The following is a 24,279-nucleotide window of genomic DNA, read 5'->3' on the forward strand; positions in this document are numbered from 1 at the left end:
CCACCAAAAACATTTCATGTAAAATGTTGCCAAGACGAAACTATAAGGCTCGCACTGTCAAAAAGTTATCAGATCTTTTGTAAAGCCAAGCTTCTAACTCTACAGGCCCTAACTTCACAAACTCTACACCTTAGTCGAAATATGTGGCTCTAATTTCATGAACAGAAAGAGATTTTTTTTCCTAAATACCCGAAAGGACGGATGGAAGGAAGGATGTTATTAATGTTTGTGAAAAAACAAATGTAGTGTATTTACCTTGACATGGCCGCCCTTAAATCCATTTTCATGCAACGATAATACATACTATAATTGTACCTAGGTATTTCCACTAACCTCTGTCCGTGAATTTGTCCACGTATAAAACGATAAACTACCTACTGTCATACTATAGAAATTTTAACCCATTTCTACAGAGGACGTGTAGGAAAAATACATATAAATTCAAGTACCCATACATTTCATGCTGTTGACGAAAAAATGACGTCACGCTACATAAGAGTATGATTCCAATTATTATTTTCGTAATTAATTAGTTTATTAAATAATACATATTTTTGATTTTTAACAGGGAATTTTACGTAAGAAGTATCTGTTTTTCTACTCGTCAATAGGTAAGTTATCTAAATTTGCAGTGTTGTAAAAAAAACCCTATATGTTAAATTACGTAATTTTTGCGTCAACGGCATGAAATGTACGGGCTATAGTATACTACTCTCCTTTTATTAAATAACTTTTGGACACCTTCCGCAATATTCGGAATTGGATTTGAGATACTTTTGTATATTTGACTTTCCGTTAAAAGTCATTGTTATTTACGGAAGGTGTCCAAAAGCTAGTTAATAAAAGGAGAGTAGGTATATAATTGTCCGTGGACGACGACTTATAGCATTTATAAATAGTAGGTATTTACCTAGTCGTAGAATCTGTAGTAAAATTGAGCTTGGCTGGGCTAATTATAACGTGCTGACTAGTCGACGTAACAGTGTTCTGTTGTATAAATGGGACCTTACCAGAATACGATAAGGTCGTATTTTATAACGAAAAATGAAATGACATACGAGATTTTTACACGTCGTTCCTCGAAATGCGTTAATTCGCGCGTTGTTCGACGGCCGGGCATTTCTGTACTTGTTGCTGTTAAGCCGGCCTTTGATGTCAGATTTCAAAGCTAAGTCGCCATAAGACGATTAACGTAAAATTGCGTGATTACTTAAATTGTTAAAATTTGTCAACGTGAACAAATAATTTGAACGACCAAAGCTTTCAATCTGAAGATTTTATAGGTACGCTAACATTGGGAAGTGAATTTAAATAAAAATAAATGATAAGCAAAAATCAAATCAAAAGATGAACATGAAAATACAAAAAATGCAATAATAGCTTTTTAGTCAACATGCCTTTTTCCTATAAACATGTGTTTCAAATAAATTCATGTAATGTGACACAAAAACACACGCACGGTTTTTGTAGTTTTCTTGAAATTTAAATAGCAGAAATATCCAAATCTTATATCACCTTCCTCACAGCTCTTGAACTTATTTGGCTTAAACAAAAGAATACGAAATAACAAGGTTGAGATAAGTACCCATTAGGGAATATTACGCGAAACTATGCGCAGGTGGCGCCACTACCGCAATGTGAGGGTCTAGCGCGAAACAAGAAACTCGAAATTTCATTATCTAACATCTCTGTCACTCTTGATCCGTGTTTCCCGGTAGTTCCTCTGTAAACAAACCGCCTTGATGCATAAATGTCATATTTTATTATCTCTGAAAACTTGTCAAAAACCTGTTAAAGGTACAGTATGTATAAGTTACTCTATGGTTTACTAAAAAGGCTAGTGCTGCACTCTGGTAGCAGAACATTGCAGTAATATCCCCTATTTCATACGAAAGCGTGACGTGAAGTACGCGTTTGCGTTAAGTGTCATCTTGTATGAGATTTTGAGTTTCCAAAACGTCCCGCTTGGCGCGCTATTCAAAATCCCATACAAAAATAGACACGCAAACGCGAACGCTCGTCACGCTATCGAATGAAATTTACACTAGGGGTTTTGGTTGATGAACAAGTGAAGGATAACTCAACGACACAACGACGATAAAAGAAACCCCGCCAGTTTCGGACAAAAAACAACGGGCAATAAGTGTAAACTGGTCTAACAAGCAACTCTCTATAAAGTAAATCGGCGTCGATGAACTTTAATAATAAAGTCTTGTTGCAAAAACATACAGCTACGAATTCCTTAGCTTTGTCGCATCTCTTTCTTACATACGTTTTCTCATTCTGAAATAAGAAGGATATTAAATGGCACTCAATTATACTAGCTATATGCGAATTTTAATTTGTATTTTTTAATTAATTTTATTCTATAATATTTTATTATTTGTATTTTTAAACCTCTAGTTCGCACGAAGCCATTTATGGCAGTTATAAAATGCAACTCTATTGACAACTTTTGAAGTTTAAATTTAAACAAATAATTGTATATGACATGCACTAGAAAATTATACATAATAATGATTATTATTTTGACTATTTTTTATTAAAGTTAATTTGTATTTTATTTTATTTTGTATTTGTGATGTAATTATGGGTTTTTATTCAAAATAAACGATTTGAAATTGTAATTGAAATACCGGTGTCACATAGTACTTTTGAACTGGAGCTCAAAGCGACCACTATAGTGAAGTGAATACATTCCTTTGCAGCAATACTCGTAAAACCCGATTCAATTTAATGACAATTAAATAAAAAGTAACGATCAAGTGGATAAGCTTTTCCAAGGACGGAGACCCTGGAGGCCCTGAAGTTAATTTAAATGCTGTAGATTGTTTTCTCATCGAGTCGTCCTTATAGTTTTAAAAATAAAAATGTATGTTCTTAAGAATGTATTATGTAGCAATTCAAAATATTAACTATTATTAGCAATAACTTTTTAGGACAACTTGAAGCACAATAACCTATAAAATCAATTATTGATTTCCTTACAGACACTATGTGCATTTTATGGTTCGGTTCATTATGTACGCGTACAAGTATTTCTTGCATAAAACTACGAATAACTATATAAACGTATGAAACAACAACGCTTCACGTATTGTTTATCAAAACTCACGAATCCCATTTATTTATTTAATCGTATGGCAAACAAGATTCGAGTCGCTTAAAATACTACTAATAAAGAATAAGAGATCTATATGCAGTATTTTGGCCCATAGGAGTGCGTCTTCACTAGGCGCAAGCAGGTCTGCATGGGTCCGAATCCCATTTCTACTCGTAACCCATGTCATCATATACGAAGATATTAGTTACTATCCGCAAACGGATGCACATGTTAGATGGCTCGGCGGTCGGCTCATGTAAGTACACATAATAATTATCACACGCCCATCGCATAACTTTTATGTAGGTCCCAAGTGTCAAGCTCGACACTATTAAACAGAATTATGGCGCAGGGTGCATCCATCACTGTTCGCCTACATAGGGAATGAGGTTAGGTAAAGGAAGGTGCGCCATTTGTGCTAATAAGCTAATGTACAGGAATAACAAACGACGATCATGAACGTATAGAAAACGCAAGTTAGCTTTACCAAGAACGACGGCCTTATATTCTTATATGATTCATGAACTATGGTTTACCTTAGCTAATTAATTTTGCTAATACTAACGTAAAGCAAAATATCATTAATATATTCAAGAAATAGTAGTTTTTCGTTTATATTTTAGTCGAACTATTCGTACGTACCATGAAATTGTTCGAATTTGTACCTACTAATATAAGCTAATATTAAATATTCAATAAAAATCAGTAGGTACCTTTAGTTAAAACTAGACATTTTTTACACACTTTTATTACACACTTTTTACACAGTTTTATTTAGCTTCACTGCGTATACCTTTGTATGTATACCTTTGTATGCTTAAAATCTTGAACCTAAAATTTGAACCACTTCCCGGTATCTGATTCAGTTGAAATTTGGAGTACTATCGTAATTCCGGTGACAATGCAATAATATGCTAACATGGAGGTGTTTTGATGATGCAGCCTTTAGATAGCCAAAGGAACTCCTCGATGGAAAAACACAAACACATCAAGTTTAGGCTCATTAGAAAGGTCTTAAGAAGTACTCGATAGACATGCAAATGAGAAGATGTACAGTCAGCAATAAAAGTGTGTCACAAAAATTTTTTTTGACAGTTACTTGGTATTTTTTTATGGATGGATCCAACAGGGATGTACTTATAACCAATATACCAAGCATGGCCTTATAGCTTATATGCGCTTCGGCCACTAGAAACTAATAATTACTACAGCATAACAGGGATATATCATAAGAGCATTATTAGCAAAATTCACTGCTGAAATGTTCAGCTTTCGCATTGTAATTTTCTCCCGCACAAGTAACATGAAGTGTAGTCATTACTAGACTGAAATGGAAGATTCGCTTTGAGTTGAAAAGTTGTTTACAGGAAATGAATCGTCTGGCGGTCGTGATGGGTAGACTAAGATTTAAGAGGAGTAAATTCCCTCGTTGCCATTGAAAATACGGATATCTATATATGTAAACGTAAAAGTCCTGACTGACTGACTGACTCACTTAAATCAACGCCCAGCCCAAACCGTTGGAACTAGAGAGCTGAATTTTTCACAATAGGTAGCTTTTATGACGTTAGTATCCACTAAAAAGCGGTTTTTCAAAATTCATCACCTAAGGTGGTGAAAAGGGGTTGAAAGTTTGTATGGAGATCATAAATTTTTTTGAGTGCGGAACTTGAAACTTCGTATAAAGAGGGATTATATCGGGAACAATTTTGGTCAGTTAGGGTCTTGAAACTTCGTAGTTTGTGAAAGACAAATTTCATGCGTTGTATAATTATTAACAAATGATTAACCGTCCCTACTGTGATATCTTTTGCTGCATAATGTTCTATATTATGCTCATGTAGAATATATAACCACCAACATACAAATCCACGCATACGAAGTCGCGGGCAACAGCTAGTTCTCGTATAAAAGCATTAGAACGATTTCAATTTATCGCTCAAAAATATAATTAAAATTCATAGTCGAGAAGTAAGTCAAATTGAATTAAATTTTATTGATTCACTTGCGAGTTTTCAAAAAAATAAACACTTAGAAGCGAGGTTAAGGATTTCCCAAGATTCTCAAAAAATATTTGTCTACGTTCATCAAAACCACGGTCTTACTTGTCTCCTCTCAAAGTGTTTTGGAATAGAGCCCTGTGCCACACACTCGTATTAGAGCTCTTTCTCACTGACGTGCAGTTTTTTGCGGGTACGGTTTTCTGCAGGATCCCGTTTTTAGTAGTATGCGTATAGTGTCCAGTAAACAGAATTCTCGGGAGAACGTGACTATATTAGCCCGTATACCACTAAAACGGGATCCTGCAGAAAACCGTACCCGCAAAAAAGTGGACGTCTGTGGAAAAGAGCTCTTACTTATGTACCTACCTACACATTTGCGTGCGGAATAGACTATGCTGATTTAAAATTTCGCGCTCATACCCGTCCTTAACCCCTATACGGAAAATGCCGTTCACGTATCACGTTCTCTGTTATCCATCATTCAATTGGCAGTTAACGTGAGTTCGCGGCATGTAGGCGATCACAGAGACGGAGCTCCGAATCAAGCGTGAAATTAAAAAAGTTCCATATTCCTCTGGTATTTATGAGCGCTTGAGTGCACTAGGGCGCTAATGCCCGCTCTCCTTGTCGAGGCGCCCCACAACCAACTGTGGTCACAGTCCGTTGTTGAAAATAGTAACAAAGTATTTAAAATTTTAAAGTAGGTATTATCCCATAAAATTAACAAGCAACGTGGTATTTTAGTTTCGCCTTGACGCCTGGAACCAATATCAGGGGGCCTAGCCAAGATGACAGTCGTACATCGGCAAACGCCAAACGAAAACAAGAAATGTATCGGGATGACAGATGCTACGAAAAGTCGGGGCGTTTTCTCTCAACGTTTATCATCTTAGGCCCCCAATAATATTAATTAATTTTACCACCAATGTAAACGTTCATTAGGGAATTACAACGGTTTCATTTAAAATTTCGACATAATCTAAAAGTACCTACATAGAATCACATTGCACAGCCACTAAGCCAAGAACTTGGGTCAAATAAATAATGCCGCGGATGTCAGTCGTTTTCGTCCACATTTTGGGTCAAAAAGTCGCTTTTATTGGCCATCACAAACCTAGGAGTCCAGTTATTCTCCATTACCGCGTCGTTAAATCCAAATTGCCCTACGACCTCTCTCTGCTCGGCTAGTCGTAATGAATAAGGGGACTAGGTTTAAAATGAGCGCCATTTAAAACCGGTCTAACATATTGCTTTTAATGCCTGTTATAAACAAGGAATCTAAGCTCTGGAAAAACCTTGTTTAACATCAGTAAAGTTAAGTAAAGCACTATCAGTTTAAGTACAAATAACTATATTATCTCAGAGTTTTTACTGCTTTCTTAATCTCTTCTTAGTACGTGGAAACTAAAAGTGTAATAAATCTGTAATATATCCTCCTTTTATCTTCTCCAGCTGAGGCTTGTCCCAGTTATCCCAGTATCGTTTATCATAGTGCTCATTCCTTACCTTTTTTGGAAATGTTCGCTATTTCCTCGGATGTTATTTTATAAACTTAAACGTCTTTTCCTTCTTGGGTAGGTATTTATCGATAGCCAAATTCAATGGTTCCAAGATGACTTGGAATTCTTAAGATAGCGACTTAAGACCAAAGAGGATATAATAGGATAGAGCGGTACTGTCATAGTAAATTTTGTAACCACAGTAAAATCACTGCCTTCTATCGACACACTTTAAAACTAAAAATGAAAATTATAAAAATACGATAAAATGTATTTAAATATGGATAAACGATTTTTTTTTTGCATTTATTATTTTTATGATTTTGACCCATGTTCTTTCACTGATATGCGTTAAAATTGTTTAATAACAAACGAAACCGTCAGCGCCCTCTATACGAGAGTAGGCCAAAGGTAGTGACGCCATCTGATCGAGAACCAAATTTTCGTGATTTTCGAGGCACGTTTTTTCCTTAGACTGTATCCATCTATTACGGAGTTAGATATATTTTGATTGATTCTCGATCAGATGGCGCCACTAGTTTTGGCCTACTCTCGTATAGAGGGCGTTGACGGTTTCGTTGTTATTTATAATTTTAATGCATATCCGTTAAAGCACATTCATATAAAAATAATTAATGCAAATAAAAAAATCATTTATCCATATTTAAATACATTTTAACGTATTTTTATACATTTTCATTTTTAGTTTTAAAATATGTCGATAGATGGCAGTGAATTTACAGTCGTTACAAAATTTACTATGACAGTACCGCTCTATCTTATTATATCCTCTTTGCTTTTATTCTAAGGGTAATTTAATGATATGATCTGGTCAGCAGACTAATTTCAATTGGTTAATGTAAGTTTGCTATTGATTTCCATCATTTATTTTCTATTTTTTTAGCTTATTATTACAATTATGTATGAAGTCCAGTGACACCTCTACTCTCAGCCCTCACACCGGTGATGCCCTTGAGCCATCCTAGATGTCGCTTTTTGTGGGGGCTCATCTTGTGGGGGCGAGTCACCGTCTGCCGGATATAAAATTGTGTACTTTGTCTAACCTTTCATTATAAACTACGACCCGCCCCGGTTTCGCACGGTTGCAATGCTGATGTATCATAAGGTACATATAAATCTTCCTCTTGAATCACTCTACGTATCTATTAAAAAAAAACCGCATCAAAATCCGTTGCGAAGTTTTAAAGATCTAAGCATACATAGGGACAGATAGACAGCAGAAAGCGACTTTGTTTTATACTATGTAGTGATGCTTAGGTATAAGTTTATCCAAAAAGCACCGCTTACAAAACAGCCAATGAACAACGGACTGCCGAGATTTTTAGCAACTCTAAATACTTATCCCTACTATTATAATATATATATACCTAATATTATGAATGGGACAGTAATATATTGATTGAATACTCTTTATTGGCACACCTCAGTAAATGATACAGCTTGACGAATGGGGACGACCGACGGCCACGAAACCGACTTTCCATACAAACGAAGTCCCCAGTTTTCTCTCTGGATATTAACATTAATGAAAATATTTTTACACAATTTGATGTATTTTAATCATAGCTATGCCCATGGTTACCAATTTGACACTGGGTTAACGGTTTAACCGGCTAACCCCGGGTTAGTGGGATGGTTCAAGTGGCGCTAAGGGCCACTTGCACCTTGCACCATTCACTAAACCGGGGTTAACCGGTTAAAACTGGACTTACAATGGTTACCAGTACAATTTGACACTGGGTTAACGGTTTAACGGGTTAACCACGGGTTAGAGGGATGGTGCAAGTGGTAATAGAAATAGGTAATTAATGTGCTGTGAACTTTGAAGTTTGAAATTTGACAGGATTACGGAGGACACAGAATTAATAAAACACTTCTGAGAGTATTGAATATTTTAGATGAGCCTTTAACTTGCTATTGTGAACTTTGTGACGGGCTTAAAGTGGTTACACTTGTATCGTCTGTCACCGTTGCCGTCACTTTCTAACATAATATATACATATTACTCTTACACAAGTGTGAGAGTAAAATATATAATACGATGACAGATAGATAAAAGTGTATTGTAATTAAAAATAACGTGTTAAATCTAGAAGAGAAAGTAATTAATTAAATTAAAGAGAGCATTGCTATGTTTCTTTAAGACCGGTATTTTTGTAATAATGTAGCTTTTTTTTCACTAAAATATACTTGGTTGCAAGAATCGGTACCAGCTTATTCTGATTGTAATAACAGGCTATGAATTTGATCTGGATTTGTGATGGATATGATCTGTCAGTGTCGGAAGTGACGTTTCTAGTTAAAAAAATGCCACTCAAAATAAGCCTGCAGGCCTAACCCGATTGAAAAACAGTAAAAAAAATTACATAAGCATATAAGCCGTAGGTACAACTACAACTAACCTCAACATTTTTGGGTCATTCTACAGAAATCTCATTTCCCTGGCCATTTTTGCTGACTGTGTAACTCGTGCCTAACAAACATCCAACCAAAACAGCTAAGCAGAATCTCTTAGGAATTTGCTAATAGGTACAGCCAGGGGAATGAAATTCCAGAGGAATGAGAGTAGAAGAGCCCTTTTACCGGTCCCTCAAGATCATTAGGTTCGATATTCAAACCGGTGCAATATAACAATTGAATTGAACAAGAATGCCTAAACGTGGAAGTTCGTACAGAAACATCGAGCAAAAGCTGCAAGTTTGATATTGGAACAAGGCATGTAAAGATGAAGTTTGAACTACACGGCACGAACCGTTAAATTTAGTACTTATTCTAATTGTAGAGCGACCATGCATGTCGTAAATAAATTAATATCTATTTTTTTCAACACGACTAAAAAAAACGTTAATCTCACTAATACTGATACGATTGATTGCTTGTAATTTACGAAAGGTGCAGTATTGATCCTGCTCACGTCTTCTGAATCAACCTTCTCGTATTCTCATTTCATACACAGTTGAGACAGTGAGTAATGCAAAAGCGAGAACGAGAAGTGTATGTGGACATTTGCCTACAACATATGACGCGCAGGCGGCCCACGAAATCCTCGTAAATTGCAGCACTCAAAGTGCTCAAACACTTCAGTTATTATTGGAATATGGCTTAATGTAGGGCGTCTGATTGTATTTTGACTTTGATTCTAGTTGTTTACATGCTTCTTTAGTTACTTGAAAAGTACGATATCTTTATTAGAAATATTTTGAGTACCTATAACCTATAACGTACATAAACTCTAGGGTCCAGGGTCACGTCTTATAAAATGACTACTATTAGAAATCATTTAGTACAATTTGCAGTATACGTAGAGGTAAAACAAAAAAAAAAGCAGAACTGTCCGTTCTAGATTTCTCGTTGTTCCCTTTATCAAATCTAAGTTTCAACCGAAAGAGATCGAGCTTTTTTCAACCAAGGCTTTCATTTTTGAAATGCTTATTGTAAACACTCATATAATGACGAATTGTAAAAGAAATGACGCCATACTATCCACGAGTGGAGAATTTTTTTTTTGTTAAATATGTCCCCAAAAACCAATAACCAATTGCGGTATCTCTCATTAACAGTTAGAACAGTTAGAAAACATAAACGACGAAGAGGACAGGTATCAGAGACCTCAAAATTATATTTGGCTTTATAAAATCGGATTTCCGAGGCCGATTAAAACTTATAATTTATGAAATAAAACTATGAAAACGGATTATATCGCGTATATTGAATTTATAATACATATCGCGTATATATATATATATCTTTACTTGAAAATAATTGTAGTGTATAACTAGCCTTATGAACCGATTTTGCATGTCCAACCAGCCTTAAAGTTTATAGTCTATGATTGTTCATTATTTTAGTATGTGGGTATTTTTGCACTTTGTAATTTTTCCTCAGTCACCCGTTGACCACGAACGCTGTAAAGGGTTCGAAACGTCGGGATGTATTATAAATTCAATATACGCGATATAATCCGTTTTCATAGTTTTATTTCATGAGTAACTATCGCGGTAACCGAAGACAATCTTATAATTTATATCAAAACATTTATGGCACTATTCATAAAACCATTACATTACATTTACATTACATAGCTAATTATCGTATGTAATAAGGGATGAAACTTAAATTAAATCAAAGGCTTGTAATTTTTATTAATAATGGGGCTAAGTAGACATCACCCGTCTGCGCTACTCGCTCCTACTTAGTATATATTAGCGAGTAATATAATATACATGAAAAAACGTTAGAAGCTTCATTTTACAACATGATTAAGACAAGATTAAGTATATGTAATTAATTGACGAGTGGGTGGCGTGGGGCAAATAATGCCAATTAGCAATAATAATAGATGGTATTGCCATGATTAGTTACGTATAAGATTTAATACAATGCGATTCTTAAGATTAATTAACTGATTTAGTTATTAATGATAAATTAATATAAATAAATGTAATGTCACCAACTGTCACATTTTGCTATTTGGATAACATATGTAAAAGAAGTTAGAATAGACCAAAAACCAAACGTGATATTTCACAACATTTTCTATGTCATTGGACATTTCGCTGCCAAAAAAAAAAACAAAATCGCACTTCTGTTACAATATTTTTCGCTGAATTAATTATGACAAGAAATTCAAGTACTATAAACTCAAAAGATAATTTGCATATTGAAAGAAGCGTGCTGATTAATATATTTGATATACCATAAACTCAAAAGATAATTTGCATATTGAAAGCGTATTGAAAGAAGCGTGCTAATCTTATCCACTTCCCCTCATTTCCGACTCCGTGGAACACACTCGGAATTACAAAATACTGTCAGAGTGCGATTTCAACTTCATTTAACTTAGGAGATAGGATACGTGTTGGAGGCCAATTCAAACTTACATTGTGACATCAAAATAATGTCAGTCGCCCGTGCGTCTCGCTCGTGCCAATACATGAATAGAAAAGTGCGAGCGAAATGCACGCGCGGCCGACTGCCATCATTTAGATATCATTTGAATGTCACAAGGTTTGAATTGGCTTCTTGGTCTTCGGATTCGGTTTCAAGATTTATTGACGTCGGAATAACTTTTATTAAAATCGCCAGCAAGTTTTGCACAATGACTGGCTGGCCTACCGGCTGTCTCTAGGCCACGAAACTAGAAAGGTAGTTAACAGGGATATCCAATAAAAATATTCAATCCTGGAATATTTCCCAAAAACAGGAACATTTAATACTATAACAAAATAAGAATTCCAATATTTTACTACTAAGTACATAATAATAATAATTGGTTTGGTCGATTTCTGCTATGGAATACCTCTCAGAAATCTTTACCTTTATGCATTTTTGGAGATGGACTAAGTAGATTAAATTACTTTAAGTTACATTATCTTATAAACTTTTTCTCAAAAATGGACGGCAAAGTCGACGTTGCCGGTTAAAAAGTAGGTCGCGAAGTTCGTAGTTTATGGTCAGTCAAAAAATTAAAAAGTTAAAAACATTGCAGTCTCGATTTCGGGACTGCAATGTTGCATACAAATTCCATTATTTGTCTAGTTCCACTTTTTAAAAGTTGAAGTGGCCATATCAAATGAAGGCATAGGTCCCATTAAACAGCCAAACAGATAATCAGTAGAAAAATACACTTCTATTTTTAATAAAATAAAAAAGGCGTCAAAGCAAATCTTTTTACTTTTTCTGTGAAAATATATACATAAGAACGTTGCTTCTGTAAAATATTTCTATTATATTTGTATTTATTGCGCCATTTTTGAGAAAAGCACTATATAGGTATATGACTCGGCTGGAAGGCTACTTGCTGGCTTCGGATTCAATTAATCGGACTCCCAAGGTCGTCCGTTTAAAACGAATCCTCAGCCAGCTAGACTGACAATAATGTACATGTACATGTAATTCAAAATGGCACATCTGTTTCTGAAGTCTATTTACATGACTGCTGAAAATGATCTTGCGTCAGTACGTATGTTTACAGGGTACGTAAATAATAAAGCCGACCACATCCGTGTCTGTCGACTTTCGCTGACAAAAATATTTCTGACGGTGGATCGTATTGTCTGGAGCCGGAGTGTTTATAATTTGTGTGATCGACGTACTTTTTGGGCCGCAAATGTATGTTTGTCGATAGTTGTGTGACGATCGCGGAGTTTACTGCGGGCTACTGATGCGTGTTTTACTGTTGGTCAATATTGACAACTCCCGTCAGTAATCCCATTCAACCCTGTCATCGATTTCTAGCCTGGGTGTTAACTATTTAGCGCTACTTGCACCATCCCACTAACCCGGGGTTAACCGGTAAAACCGTTAACCTAGTGCCAAATTGTACTGGTAACCATGGTAACTCCAAGTTTAACCGGTTAACCCTGGGTTAGTGGGATGGTGCAAGTGGCCCTTAATGTGATTGTAGAGCTTGAGTCCATAATAATATCACACCCGCAGGAACAAATGCTTGTATAGTGATACCAGCCTTCTACCGTTACTTCACACGAGTCGTCATTATATATTTTAACGCCATTTCTACCCCCTTGGGGTTGAATGTCAACAAATATTTCTTAGTGAAACTAAAAAAAATGAAGAGAAATTTATTTCAACGATTTAGTCTGTATATTGTCTTTGTAAAGTTTACGAAACTATGAAATATACCTAGAAGATGGATGTGTAATACGGTTTTCCGACTAGACCTAGGATTTATAAATACCCCCACGCGACAGTAACTTTGTCTTACCTTAAAAAAAACTCTGACTTAGCGGTAGTTTATCGTGTACTTTGTTTCTAATTAACTTTAAAATTAACTATTTATAGTCTTGTCTCTATATATAAAAAAAATTGTTGAAGCAGACAAGGGAGGGGTAAAATTCAATGGGGAGAAAATACATTTTATACGATTTGCAGACGACATCGCGGCGTTTGCAGAAACTTCAGCTCAACTAGAACATCTAATGTTAACAATGGACACAGTATTTAACGAATTAGGCTTAAAGATAAACATAAAGAAAACTAAGACCCTTATAACTTCAAAACGCAAAACTAATCATCCTCCAATAGTTCTCAACAACATCCCAATTCAGCAGGTTGATAGTTTCAAATATTTAGGTAGCTTAATTACCAGGGACTCCAGGTGCACACCAGACATCGTTTCAAGGATTGCTATGGCAAAAAAAGCTTTCAACCAGAGGAAACAATTATTGAAATCCCGTTTATCATGCAGAAGCAAGAAGCTACTGATTAAGGTGTACATCTGGAGTATAGCCCTTTATGGAAGTGAAACGTGGACAATGACCCTAAGAGATAGAAAGAGAATGGAAGCATTTGAAATGTGGTGCTGGAGGCGAATGGAAGGCATTAGTTGGAGAGACAGGATAACGAATGAGGAGGTGCTAAGAAGAGTGAGTGAAAGAAGAGCTATTCTGAACACTATTGCAAATAGACGCGGGAAAATGATTGGACACTTAATACGACACGACTACTTCTTTAAAACTATCCTGGAGGGGCGGATAGGAAGGAAGCGGGGTAGAGGAAAACCCAGACGCAGCTTTTTAGATCAAGTGAAAGAAAAAGTAGGGGTCGTGTCGTATCAAAAAGTCAAAGAGCTGGCGCGGGATAGGGAAAGCTGGAAGATACTCCACCGACAAGAGAATAACTCTTAAGTTAATGATGATGATTTATAGTCTACCAACACAGGTACCTACACATAGTTAGCGCAATTTAATATATAAATTAGCATACAAATACATCTTTCATACAACTTACGACATAAAAACACGTTATAGTCTAATGAATAAATTAGTTTTTTATTATACAGCTGTACGAAGTTGTGTACAAAAGAAGAACGCGTATCACGACTGCAGTATGTACTCAAGGCGAATTTGTAGAAGCCCCGGAATCCCGGAAATCTATTACTTACAAAGTTTACAAGGAGTAAAGTTCAGTACGAGTACACGGCAAAGGTTAACTACACGTGCTCTAAATCCTGTTACAGTACTCACAAGCAAATAATCAAGAATTGCGAGGAATCCGAGGAAATCTTACACCGGAAATCAACCTTGGATTGGGTATGCACTCAAGACCACAAATCCACTCCCAATACATTTTAAATTCAGTCCGCACATATTTGACTTTGCTCTAGCGTGAACAAGCGTTTGTGACCAATACTGCTTCTATGCAATCTCAATAGTCTTAATACTACATTAGCAAATACTAGAATAAACTCTTGTAATAGATATGTGTTCATGGCACCATTGGTACGAGTATCTTGTGTAGGATTTTCCTCATAGTCGAAATGAAAAGTATTAGCGTTTAACTGGGGTAAAAGTTCATTTTTCACCCATGGTTAACAATCTACTATTACGCAGTCAGAAATTCAGAACATTTTTGCAGCTGAAAATGAGACCGTGAAGTCATGTATTTTTTTAAGTTAGGTAAATAAAATAATATGTATATCTAAATATTTGAGCCAAAACGCAAAAATACTCACTTGCGGGTGGAATATTATTTTGTTGTATTACTTGGTAATATTAATCCCACCATAAACATTTTCATGTAAAAAGTTGCCAAGACGAAACAATAAGGCTCGTACTGCGAAAAAGTTATCAGATTTCTTATAGAGTCAAGTTTCTAACTCTACAAGCCCTAACTTCACAAACTCTACATCTCAGCCAAAATATGTGGCTTGGCCGTTTCGCTACCGTCACATGGACATAAGGTGAAAAATGTATTCACTATTCATTATTTTTTATTATACAATAGTTCTTGTAGTAAGGAAACGGCCAAGCCATATAATTTGACTAAGATGTAGAGTTTGTGAAGTTATTAGGGCTTGTAGATTTAGAAGCTTGGCTCTACAAGAAATCTGATAACTTTTTGACAGTGCGAGCCTTATGATTTCGTCTTGGCAACATTTTACATGAAAATGTTTTTGGTGGGATTTCACTTCTTTTTGTAAGTTGCTGAATAACAATCTTCCAACCCCTAATTTAAAGGGTTGGGGGTAATTTACTATTAAAAATCCTGAAATACGAATCTCGAGGCATTTTTTACACAATCTGCTTTTTACTGATTCCCCATACAAACTTCAACCCCCCTTTTCCCCCTAACGCTCTTTTCCACCCCCTTACGGGGTGATTTTGGGGTTAAAAACTATTATTTATCCTTCCACCAAATTTCAACTAAATCGGTTCAGCGGTCATTAATTCCCCATACAAAATTCCACCCCCCTTTTCACCCCCTTAGGGGCTAAAAATTTCAAGTTGTTGAACTGTTCTGTTTTTTTTTGTGTACTAAGGCTATCTTACATATCAAATTTCAGCTTCCTAGGATTTCAGGAAGTACCCTAAAGGTTTTGATGATCATCAGAGAGTGTGTGAGTGAGTGATGAAATCGTTTTTTTTTTTGATATGAATAAAATCCAAAGGATAAGAGCTATGTAATTGAAAAATTTTATGCTTAATAAGTCCACTAATGCCATCATATCCCGAGAATTTTGTTTATCTGGTATAATCCAAACCCTAGTTACATGAGGGTTCAAAAAAACGACGAAGCGTTTCGAGAAAAGGTAGGTAGTGCCCTTGCGCTTCGCTTTGCTCGTCTTGGCAGGGGCACTGCTGTGCCCCCAGATAAGAAAATCACCAAGTACGAAGGCATTTTGTATTGAATTTTTGATAAATTGGTACGTGAAATCTTGTTAATAGTCGAAAACCGATTGAAACAGTCGAGACGGTGTTGGAACTAAATTTAAATGTCGAAATATTTTATTAGAAACGCCGTCTCGTGTTAACTCTATGTGTTCAATGTGTGTGTGTGTTGTTATCAGAAGTGACTTGTTCTGTCGGTAATATTCTATGCAACATATCAATTTACTTCCATTACCTGACCCCACAAATAATACTCGTATAATAGCTGAGCGGCCTCCAAAAAATGACCAAACGAACATGGGAGCAGAAAACGTTAATCATAATGGAAAATTAGCTTCTGTTCCGACGGCCTTCTCTCTGCAGACGACAAATGAATTTGTACGATTTGAAAGGTGCCTTTTTCCTTAATGTTGGCGCTAGACGTTTTTATTTTCAACATTCGCGTCAAAAATATCGGAGACATTGAAAACAAACGATTGGAATAATAAATATTATGAAAAATTGTTATTGTACACTTTCACGTAGGATTGACGTAATACTTGCTGTGCCGTAAGAAAGCTAATGAGAATAGTCTGTTCTGTTTATTCACTAATTTGTCTGATCCACAGTCAGCCATGTCGTCTCCACATTCTGTTTAATGGAAAAAGGCCATGGACGAAGAGTACAGCTCCCTGATAAAGAACAACACATGGAGCTTGACTGATCTTCCAACCAATAAGAAGGCCTTACCTTCCAAATGGGTATTAGACAGGAGAGGTAACACGTTTCAAGGCCAAACTTGTCATAAAAGAATTCGCTCAAAAGAAAGGGATAAACTACGAGATTTACTCACCAGTAGTAAGGTATACCTACTTACAACTATACGCTACGTGTGTACCTTACTAATTACTGCTCTATCGGCAAAATATAGCATGGATATTCAGGTGGATGCTGTTTCTGCATTTATACAGGGAGAGATAGATACTGACATTCACATGGTACAACCGGAACTACTATATATTATGTACAAGGATCTCATGTATGCTGTTTACATAAGTCTATTATACTGTCTAAAGCAAGCTAGCCGCTTATGGAATATGAAACTAAATCGTGTACTCAAAATATTGGAATGCAGCAGTCTAAGACTGATCCATGTGTTTACTTCAATTAAGAGAGGCATACTTTCATTGCGGTATGGGTCGATGACATACTTATTTTTACATCTCATCAAGATGGTGACAAGATGTCAAGGATATGTTGAAGAAGAAGTTGATGAAACATTTTGAGATTAAAGATCTAGGAAAAGCTAGCCAGTGCCTAGGATTCGACATTACAAAACAAGGAGATGCAGTTATATTCGATCAGTTAAAGTATATTAATGAGATACTAGATAATCGAATTTAAACTGTTGTGAGACATACTAACATTAAATCATTTTACGGTTTAGACTCACTTGTTTTAGTCACTCGCGCGACAAGGAGACCTAGGCTCTCCGAAACATGTCGCGCGAGTGACTAAAACAAGTGAGTCTAAACCGTAAAATGATTTAAGATACTAGATAGATTCGGGATGTCAGAGTGCGACGCTATAAAAACGCCTATAGAGCCTGCCATTATGTTTAGCCAAGATGCAGAACCAGACAATAAGTATCCATACCGGCAAGTTATTGGCTGTATTCTCTACATAGCTCAAGCCACAAGACCCGATATGATATCTCATTTGTAGTAAATGCACTGAGACGATACAATGCAGAACCGAAGACTGAATATGTGACTGCACAGCAGTTAAAAGACTGTTGAGGTGACTAAGCCACACCAAGAATGGTGACTCCAAACATCACAGGATACTGCGATGCAGATTGGGCTGCAGTTGTGGTAGTTTCACCTCTAAATACGGCAACTCCTCTTTACCGACCTTTACCGACCACTCACTGGTGGCCGACAGTTTACTTAAGTAATAAGTACAAATTTTCGTTCTTAAAATCACTAATTAAAACAACGAAATCCTTCACAATTTAACTATAATTTGTATATCCTTGTCTTTATATAGGGGGAGGGGGGCAAGGCCTTTGTTTAGTAGTGGGACACGACAGGCTCCAAATAATAATATCCTTGTAGAAATTATTTTATATTCGTTTTGTTTACCTAAATATGTGTATCTACTCTTTGGTATGGCCTTAAGTAAAGGACTTAAGTTTTGACGTAACGTCTGACGTGACGTCTAGTCAACAAAACTGATATGAGTCAAAAACTCCGGCTAATACTATAATAGACAGATAAATGTGCACTACATGACTACTTTCGTACAATTCGACATACTAAGTAAGATAGTTGTAGACGTTGTAATTCACGTGTAATGATAAGAATAAATAGGTAAGGTAGGGATATAACACGACTTATGGTCGTATCAAAATGAGATGAAAAATATAATAATTAAAATAGAATCAGCCTCCCTCGTCTACTCCCACTTAAATAAGTGGCCTAATAAATACCTAAATAGGTACGGAGCACTGTCCAGCCAGTAAAACTGTGATCTCGTAATCCATACAACAATGTGTAATCGGAGATCATACTTTAAACTGGTTCTCCTGAGCACTCACCTCAGGAGGACCAGTTTAAACTATGATCTATATGATCAGGTGTAATTCTTGTAATCAGTCTTAATTGCCAGTAATCGGCCAGATCAAACAAATTCGAACTTTTTGTCACTATAAGTAAAGTAGTTCGTTAGAGATACCTAATAAACATTTTTGATTGTTTGTTTCTTATTAAATATCAAATTAGCGATTACTGATTAGTCATGAACTTGTATAGGTGCTACTTACCTATTAATTATATTATGATCATCATCACACTGATAGATAAAATCCAGTGAGTGGAGGAGACAGAACTTCCTCCGCTTCATTCCCAGCCAAGTGAATGTGGTTTCACTTCCATTTATCATTGTAATAAACAGCCTATAATACGCGTACATTTTATTAAAAGTTAATGAAGCAGCTAATATCATCTTTCAGCATTTGAACACTCGCTCTAACCAGATGGGCTGGAGTTCCGAGACCTGTCTATTTACGGACGGGTATGGGATCGCACGCTGATAATAGTTTATTAATAATTAGGTCAAAAAAATCCTTATTATGAAATCAATCGAGCAGTGCTGTATCGTGTAGAGTTTGCATTCATTAAATACACATTCGGTTTGATTGAATAAGCTAGCCATATCGATTTGGGTTTAGTATATAATGTTACTTAGTTCTATTTGATGACATTACAAAAATAGTATTATATTATGTAATTCTACTTTCTATTATGAATTTTAAATAAAATAAAAAATGTTCTCTGTGTTTGCTGTTACATGAAACGAAGTTAATTTCTTTAACCATAATAGTATTTACCTTGAGAAATACGTATAAATGTAAATTAAATAATATTACTTTGTAACTATGTGACGTTACTAATATCTTACTTTGTCAAGAATGTTGCAATTTTGTGCGATGTCAAAACTAATGAGATAACGGTTTCTCTCCCCTTTTGCAGAAAAGGCACGTCTCTTATTACATATTATTTACTTTAGGGGAACATCAGAAATGATAGCTCTGATGTCACAAATGTATCAAAATCCAAAAAAATCACGTTCTTTAAGTTACCTGTACCTATTCTTTAGTTTGTTATCTCTCTTTTAATACCTACGAAACTCGATTATACGCAAATTATTTTTGGTCAAATCCTGTGGTCTATGGTTAGCACCAAGTATTAAATTTTCATATTTTGGTTAATTTATAGAATATTTGATGATTCTTTAGACGGGAACAAGTGAATTAATTTGCTAGGAAAGCAAACGGATTGTATTCGATTTTTGATAGTTTTAAAACTTTTAAAAATTAATTTCTACATTTAGCACGAAACATTTTCTATTGGTTTTACACATAATATCCGATTGCAATTCATTTCTGGCTCTTTTTCTTCGGTAATTTTTTAGAAATTTGCAATTAGTGTTTAATTTGATTATGGACCGAGAATTAATATTACCTATCTCAAACCTACTACATATCGTTTCTTCTAAAATGCTGTCGTTCTCTTTACAGTCCTAAATGTCCTAATGTGTCAAAATATAAAATTTTATCAGCGCACACTCCTCAAGGAGACTCATTGCGTTATTTGAAATCAAAAATATGCCTGATTTTTGCTTACAGAAAAGTGATTTCCCTGCTAAGGTTACAAAGAAATTTAAAACAAGGACTACCCTTTACAGGTATAAAAAATTTGAATCGCTTTATAATATTAGGTATTTTGTTCATAATTATTTGCTTCACGCTTTTATCATTACCTACTAACTTCTGTATACTAGGTACTTTACTGCTGAATATCGACGTTTATGTCCAAACTTTTTCGTATTTGGGATATACAATATATACATAAACTGATATATGACCCAACTCAGGTTTATTATTGGTTGTCCATCGAAGAGGAGTGTTTCCAGTCGCCTGGGGCCTGGGGAGTAGTTCCAATCGCTTGGCGAGGGTATGCCAATAGCAGAAATCTTGATCTCTGATAGTGGTGTTGAAATAAGTTGAATTTATCATAATTAATTTTATATTAATAAAATATATTGAAATGAAACATTTTAAACATGAAGTCTAAGTTTCGAAAGTAATTAATTTTCCCTACAAAATAAATGGTATCATTTGATTGCTGATATTAAAACAAAAATAAATAATGCACGTGAATGCAATATTTTATAATAAAAATTCGATGTATTTCGAACAAGTAGGTTTAGCCAACGTGCTAAAATAGTTAACGCTCCGTAGCGTACCGTAGGCATTCCTCTATAAATATCACTCTTACATATTAGTGCGACAGTGACAGTTGCGTTTCGTTCGCTACGGAGCGTTAACAATTGGCACGTTGGCTACTCACCCTGATGTGAATCTATAAAGCTATCGTTTATTATGGAGCAAATCGAGCCCGCTAAAATATAACTGTATTATATGATGACTATCATTTTTGGCTTTTGTATTGCTATGATTAATTTGCTATTGCTATGATTAAGTCCTAAAGACTATAAAAATTGTTAAAATTTGAATTGATACATTTCAAGGTTATGGTATTGTCTGCAGTAAAAGTTCCTGAGCGGGCGAGGTGTTCAAAATGATCTGCACACAACTTTATTCTAAAGAGAATAAAAGAGCTCGCTGATTATTTTCAATACCTTGCCCACCTAGCTACTCGTACCTATACTTTTATGCTGCTGAATGTAGTTGGTTCCCTTGAGCGCTCCACTCGCCAGCGCTCGCGTCTACAACGGAAATATTTCCTGATGGGTGCTTACGCGGTGCTCATTGTAAATAAAACCTTCGAATGCATATAAGCACGAAGCACGAAGCACGAGCTGATATATTTAACGAGTAATTTAAGTACGCAAGATACTTACGGCGCCGGGATGGGTGTTTACTCAGATGTGCATTACGAGCCATACTTACTCGTACGAGTATGTAAAGAGGCCTTGTGCCCTGATTTAGGACAAGCATTAGAATTAAATCGAGAGAAATTATTTTAATTCATCTTCTTAACTGCTGCTTCGGAGCCAAGAGTCTGTTGAGTTCAAGTTTTGGGTGTATTATTTGTTTATACAATTAGGAAAATTAGGGACATAATGTTTTTAGAATTCGCAATATAATTGACTCCTCTGAATTTAGGATTTCAAGAAAGAAAATATAAATATCCAGACGCAAGATAAAATGTGCATCAGTGTAGGTAAATGTTACTTATAAAATGGTCTTTAGTAAGTAACATAATCAATAACCGTTAATTATAAAATATTGTCATCACGTTTCGACGAAGAGTTTTTATACATACCCGGAAATCAATGCTACGGGCTACGGCGTAGCACTACAGGCATAGTTTATTAATGAAGTACAATATATAAGTATTTGAAGAAAATGTAATAATGTGTGACATGCTATATGTTAGCAAATTTGATGTATATAAGGACTAATGGACAATAGGTTATTAATTGTGTAATTATGGTCTGGCATCGAAGAATACTGCGTGGACACGGTGTATCGGAACAGACCTCGCTCTAACTTAAGATAAATGAGCATACACCCGACAACCTATAAATTAATAACACCAATATACCGAGGTTACGCAATAGGCGTACGTATTAGGTTTAGCCTTATAATTAACAGTAACCATAACAAACACTTGACATCTACTTTAACTTATCATGCAGAAGGGGGGTTGCGAACGTGCGTACATGTGTAGTCAGTTTACTAAGGCTTAATTTGACAAAGGCTCAGCGTTACCGCTCGGATTTTAATTTACACCCCTCTGTAAACCATGATCCCGAAACTTTTCGCAAGCTTTCTAACTCTAACCTCAATTCGTTCCAAATGCATTATAAAATCTAATCCGTGTAGCATCATTGTGGTGTTTAATGAGAGCCAGGTGAACGCTTAGCATTTTTTTGAGCCCGAAAGCTGTTCGTGTATGAACTGCACAATATGTACCGCATGTGGTGGCGGTGTGGCGCAGGCACCCGGCGACGTTCGCAGCCCCTGGCACTCAGGGTCGGAGACAGTCGCATGCGAAGCGGGATGGGCGACGGTGGGGCAACATGAACGGGGCTCACTGAGAGGATGGTGCGGCGGCACGGAGAACGTGTAGTACTTGGCCGTTTGGTTGTGAGCGCGGAGTACAGAGCTGTGGGTCAGCGTGACCACCACCACGAGGACTGAAGCCACCGCCAGCGCGAAGAAGGACGCGGCGACGGCGGCCACCACGCGCCGCCGGCGCGCCTCCTTGCCGGCGTCCTCGGGCGGCACCTCCGGCTCGGGCGGCGGCGGCTGCGGCTCCGGCGACCGGCTGCGTACCGACGGCCCGCGGCTGTGCGGCAGCTCCAGCGTGTGCCGGCGCGAGCGGCGTGCCCGATCGCATTCGGCAGCCGAAGAGTGGTGCCGGCGCAGCCGGTGGGGCACTCCTGGAGCCACGCGGCATGATGCTGAGCGCAGCGTGCGCACGGGCACCATTAAATCATCGCTAGCGGCCCGCGGCACCCGGGCTGAATGCACTGACCGAAATGAGTGATCGCGTGCTGAGCTACTCGGAAAAGCTAAATCTACGGAAGCGCGCGAAGAATGCCTCGAGAATCTGTCTCGGTCACGATGGTCTACGCGCACCGACATCGTGCGGGCGGAGCGCGCGGCGGCGGCCGCGCGAGTGACGCGACCCTCCCCGCCTGATCTCGACGCCGCCGCCGCCAAGCCGCGCACTCGTGTTTACACTCGTTCTCGATCGCACAAAGAACGCTTGCAAATATTCCCATACATCACTACAGTAACGTGAAAAGTGATGTCTCGAAATGGAAGTGGCCGATTCCGAAATGTTTGCTCGCCGTCGCTCGAGTTCGGACTCATTCAGCTCCTAACTCTGAGCAAATGTTTATGCAATCACGTGATTTACCAATCCAAACTTCGAAAAGGAATGTAATCATTTCACCCTATAGCGAGGAATTATATTACTGTACGGCATCAGGTAAACAAGCATGCGACTTCGTGACCTACTTTTGCGTGCTCTAGTGGAGATGCTTGAATGAAAAAGGTGTTATATAAAGCATTAAGGTGGCTTTGTGGTGGAATGAAAATTATGTAACATTAATATCGTTAAAATAGGAGAGCATTTAATATCTGGAGTTCTCATGCTAGTAGAGAGTGGCGCTCAACGGTAAATGGGGCAAGGCGGCTTTTGTTGCGGAGTCCACGTTGTCAAGTTAAATTGTCTCGGAGCCGGGAAACGAAACAGATAGTCGAGAAGTTGTCGCGGGGCCGCTACATCGACACTATTCAATGCGGCGCCTCGACACGCTACGGGTAGTATGGACACGTAGTGCGACTACGACAACTGTTACCTGCGCTTCGTAGGTGACCAATAAAATTGCAGTGCGAATTTAAATTATCAACAATTTTATCACCTAATATTTCATAGGAATCTTTCATCCGTCTGTTGTATGTATGTAACTAAGATTGACTTTTATAAAAACATGCAAACCTC

At 36.9% G+C, this 24,279-nt stretch overlaps 1 protein-coding gene across 5 annotated transcripts in view; it reads right to left on the reverse strand.

Moving 5' to 3' along the window:
* The window catches only part of LOC134743582 (atherin), a 207,776-nt gene that overhangs the window by 33,263 nt on the left and 150,234 nt on the right, over positions 1-24,279 (reverse strand). Inside the window, exon 1 of one of the 5 annotated variants that reach the window (XM_063677136.1) lies at positions 22,900-24,137. The exons of 3 other annotated variants lie outside the window; for them this stretch is intronic. In XM_063677136.1, coding sequence (XP_063533206.1) covers positions 22,900-23,414 — 515 coding nt within the window. In that variant the 5' untranslated portion in view covers positions 23,415-24,137. Of the gene's footprint in view, positions 1-22,861; positions 24,138-24,279 lie in introns of those variants that run through there. One more of the 5 variants, XM_063677140.1, reaches the window with a different exon arrangement.

The sequence above is a fragment of the Cydia strobilella genome, chromosome 8 (assembly GCF_947568885.1).
Source record: "Cydia strobilella chromosome 8, ilCydStro3.1, whole genome shotgun sequence".
Lineage (NCBI taxonomy): Eukaryota > Metazoa > Arthropoda > Insecta > Lepidoptera > Tortricidae > Cydia > Cydia strobilella.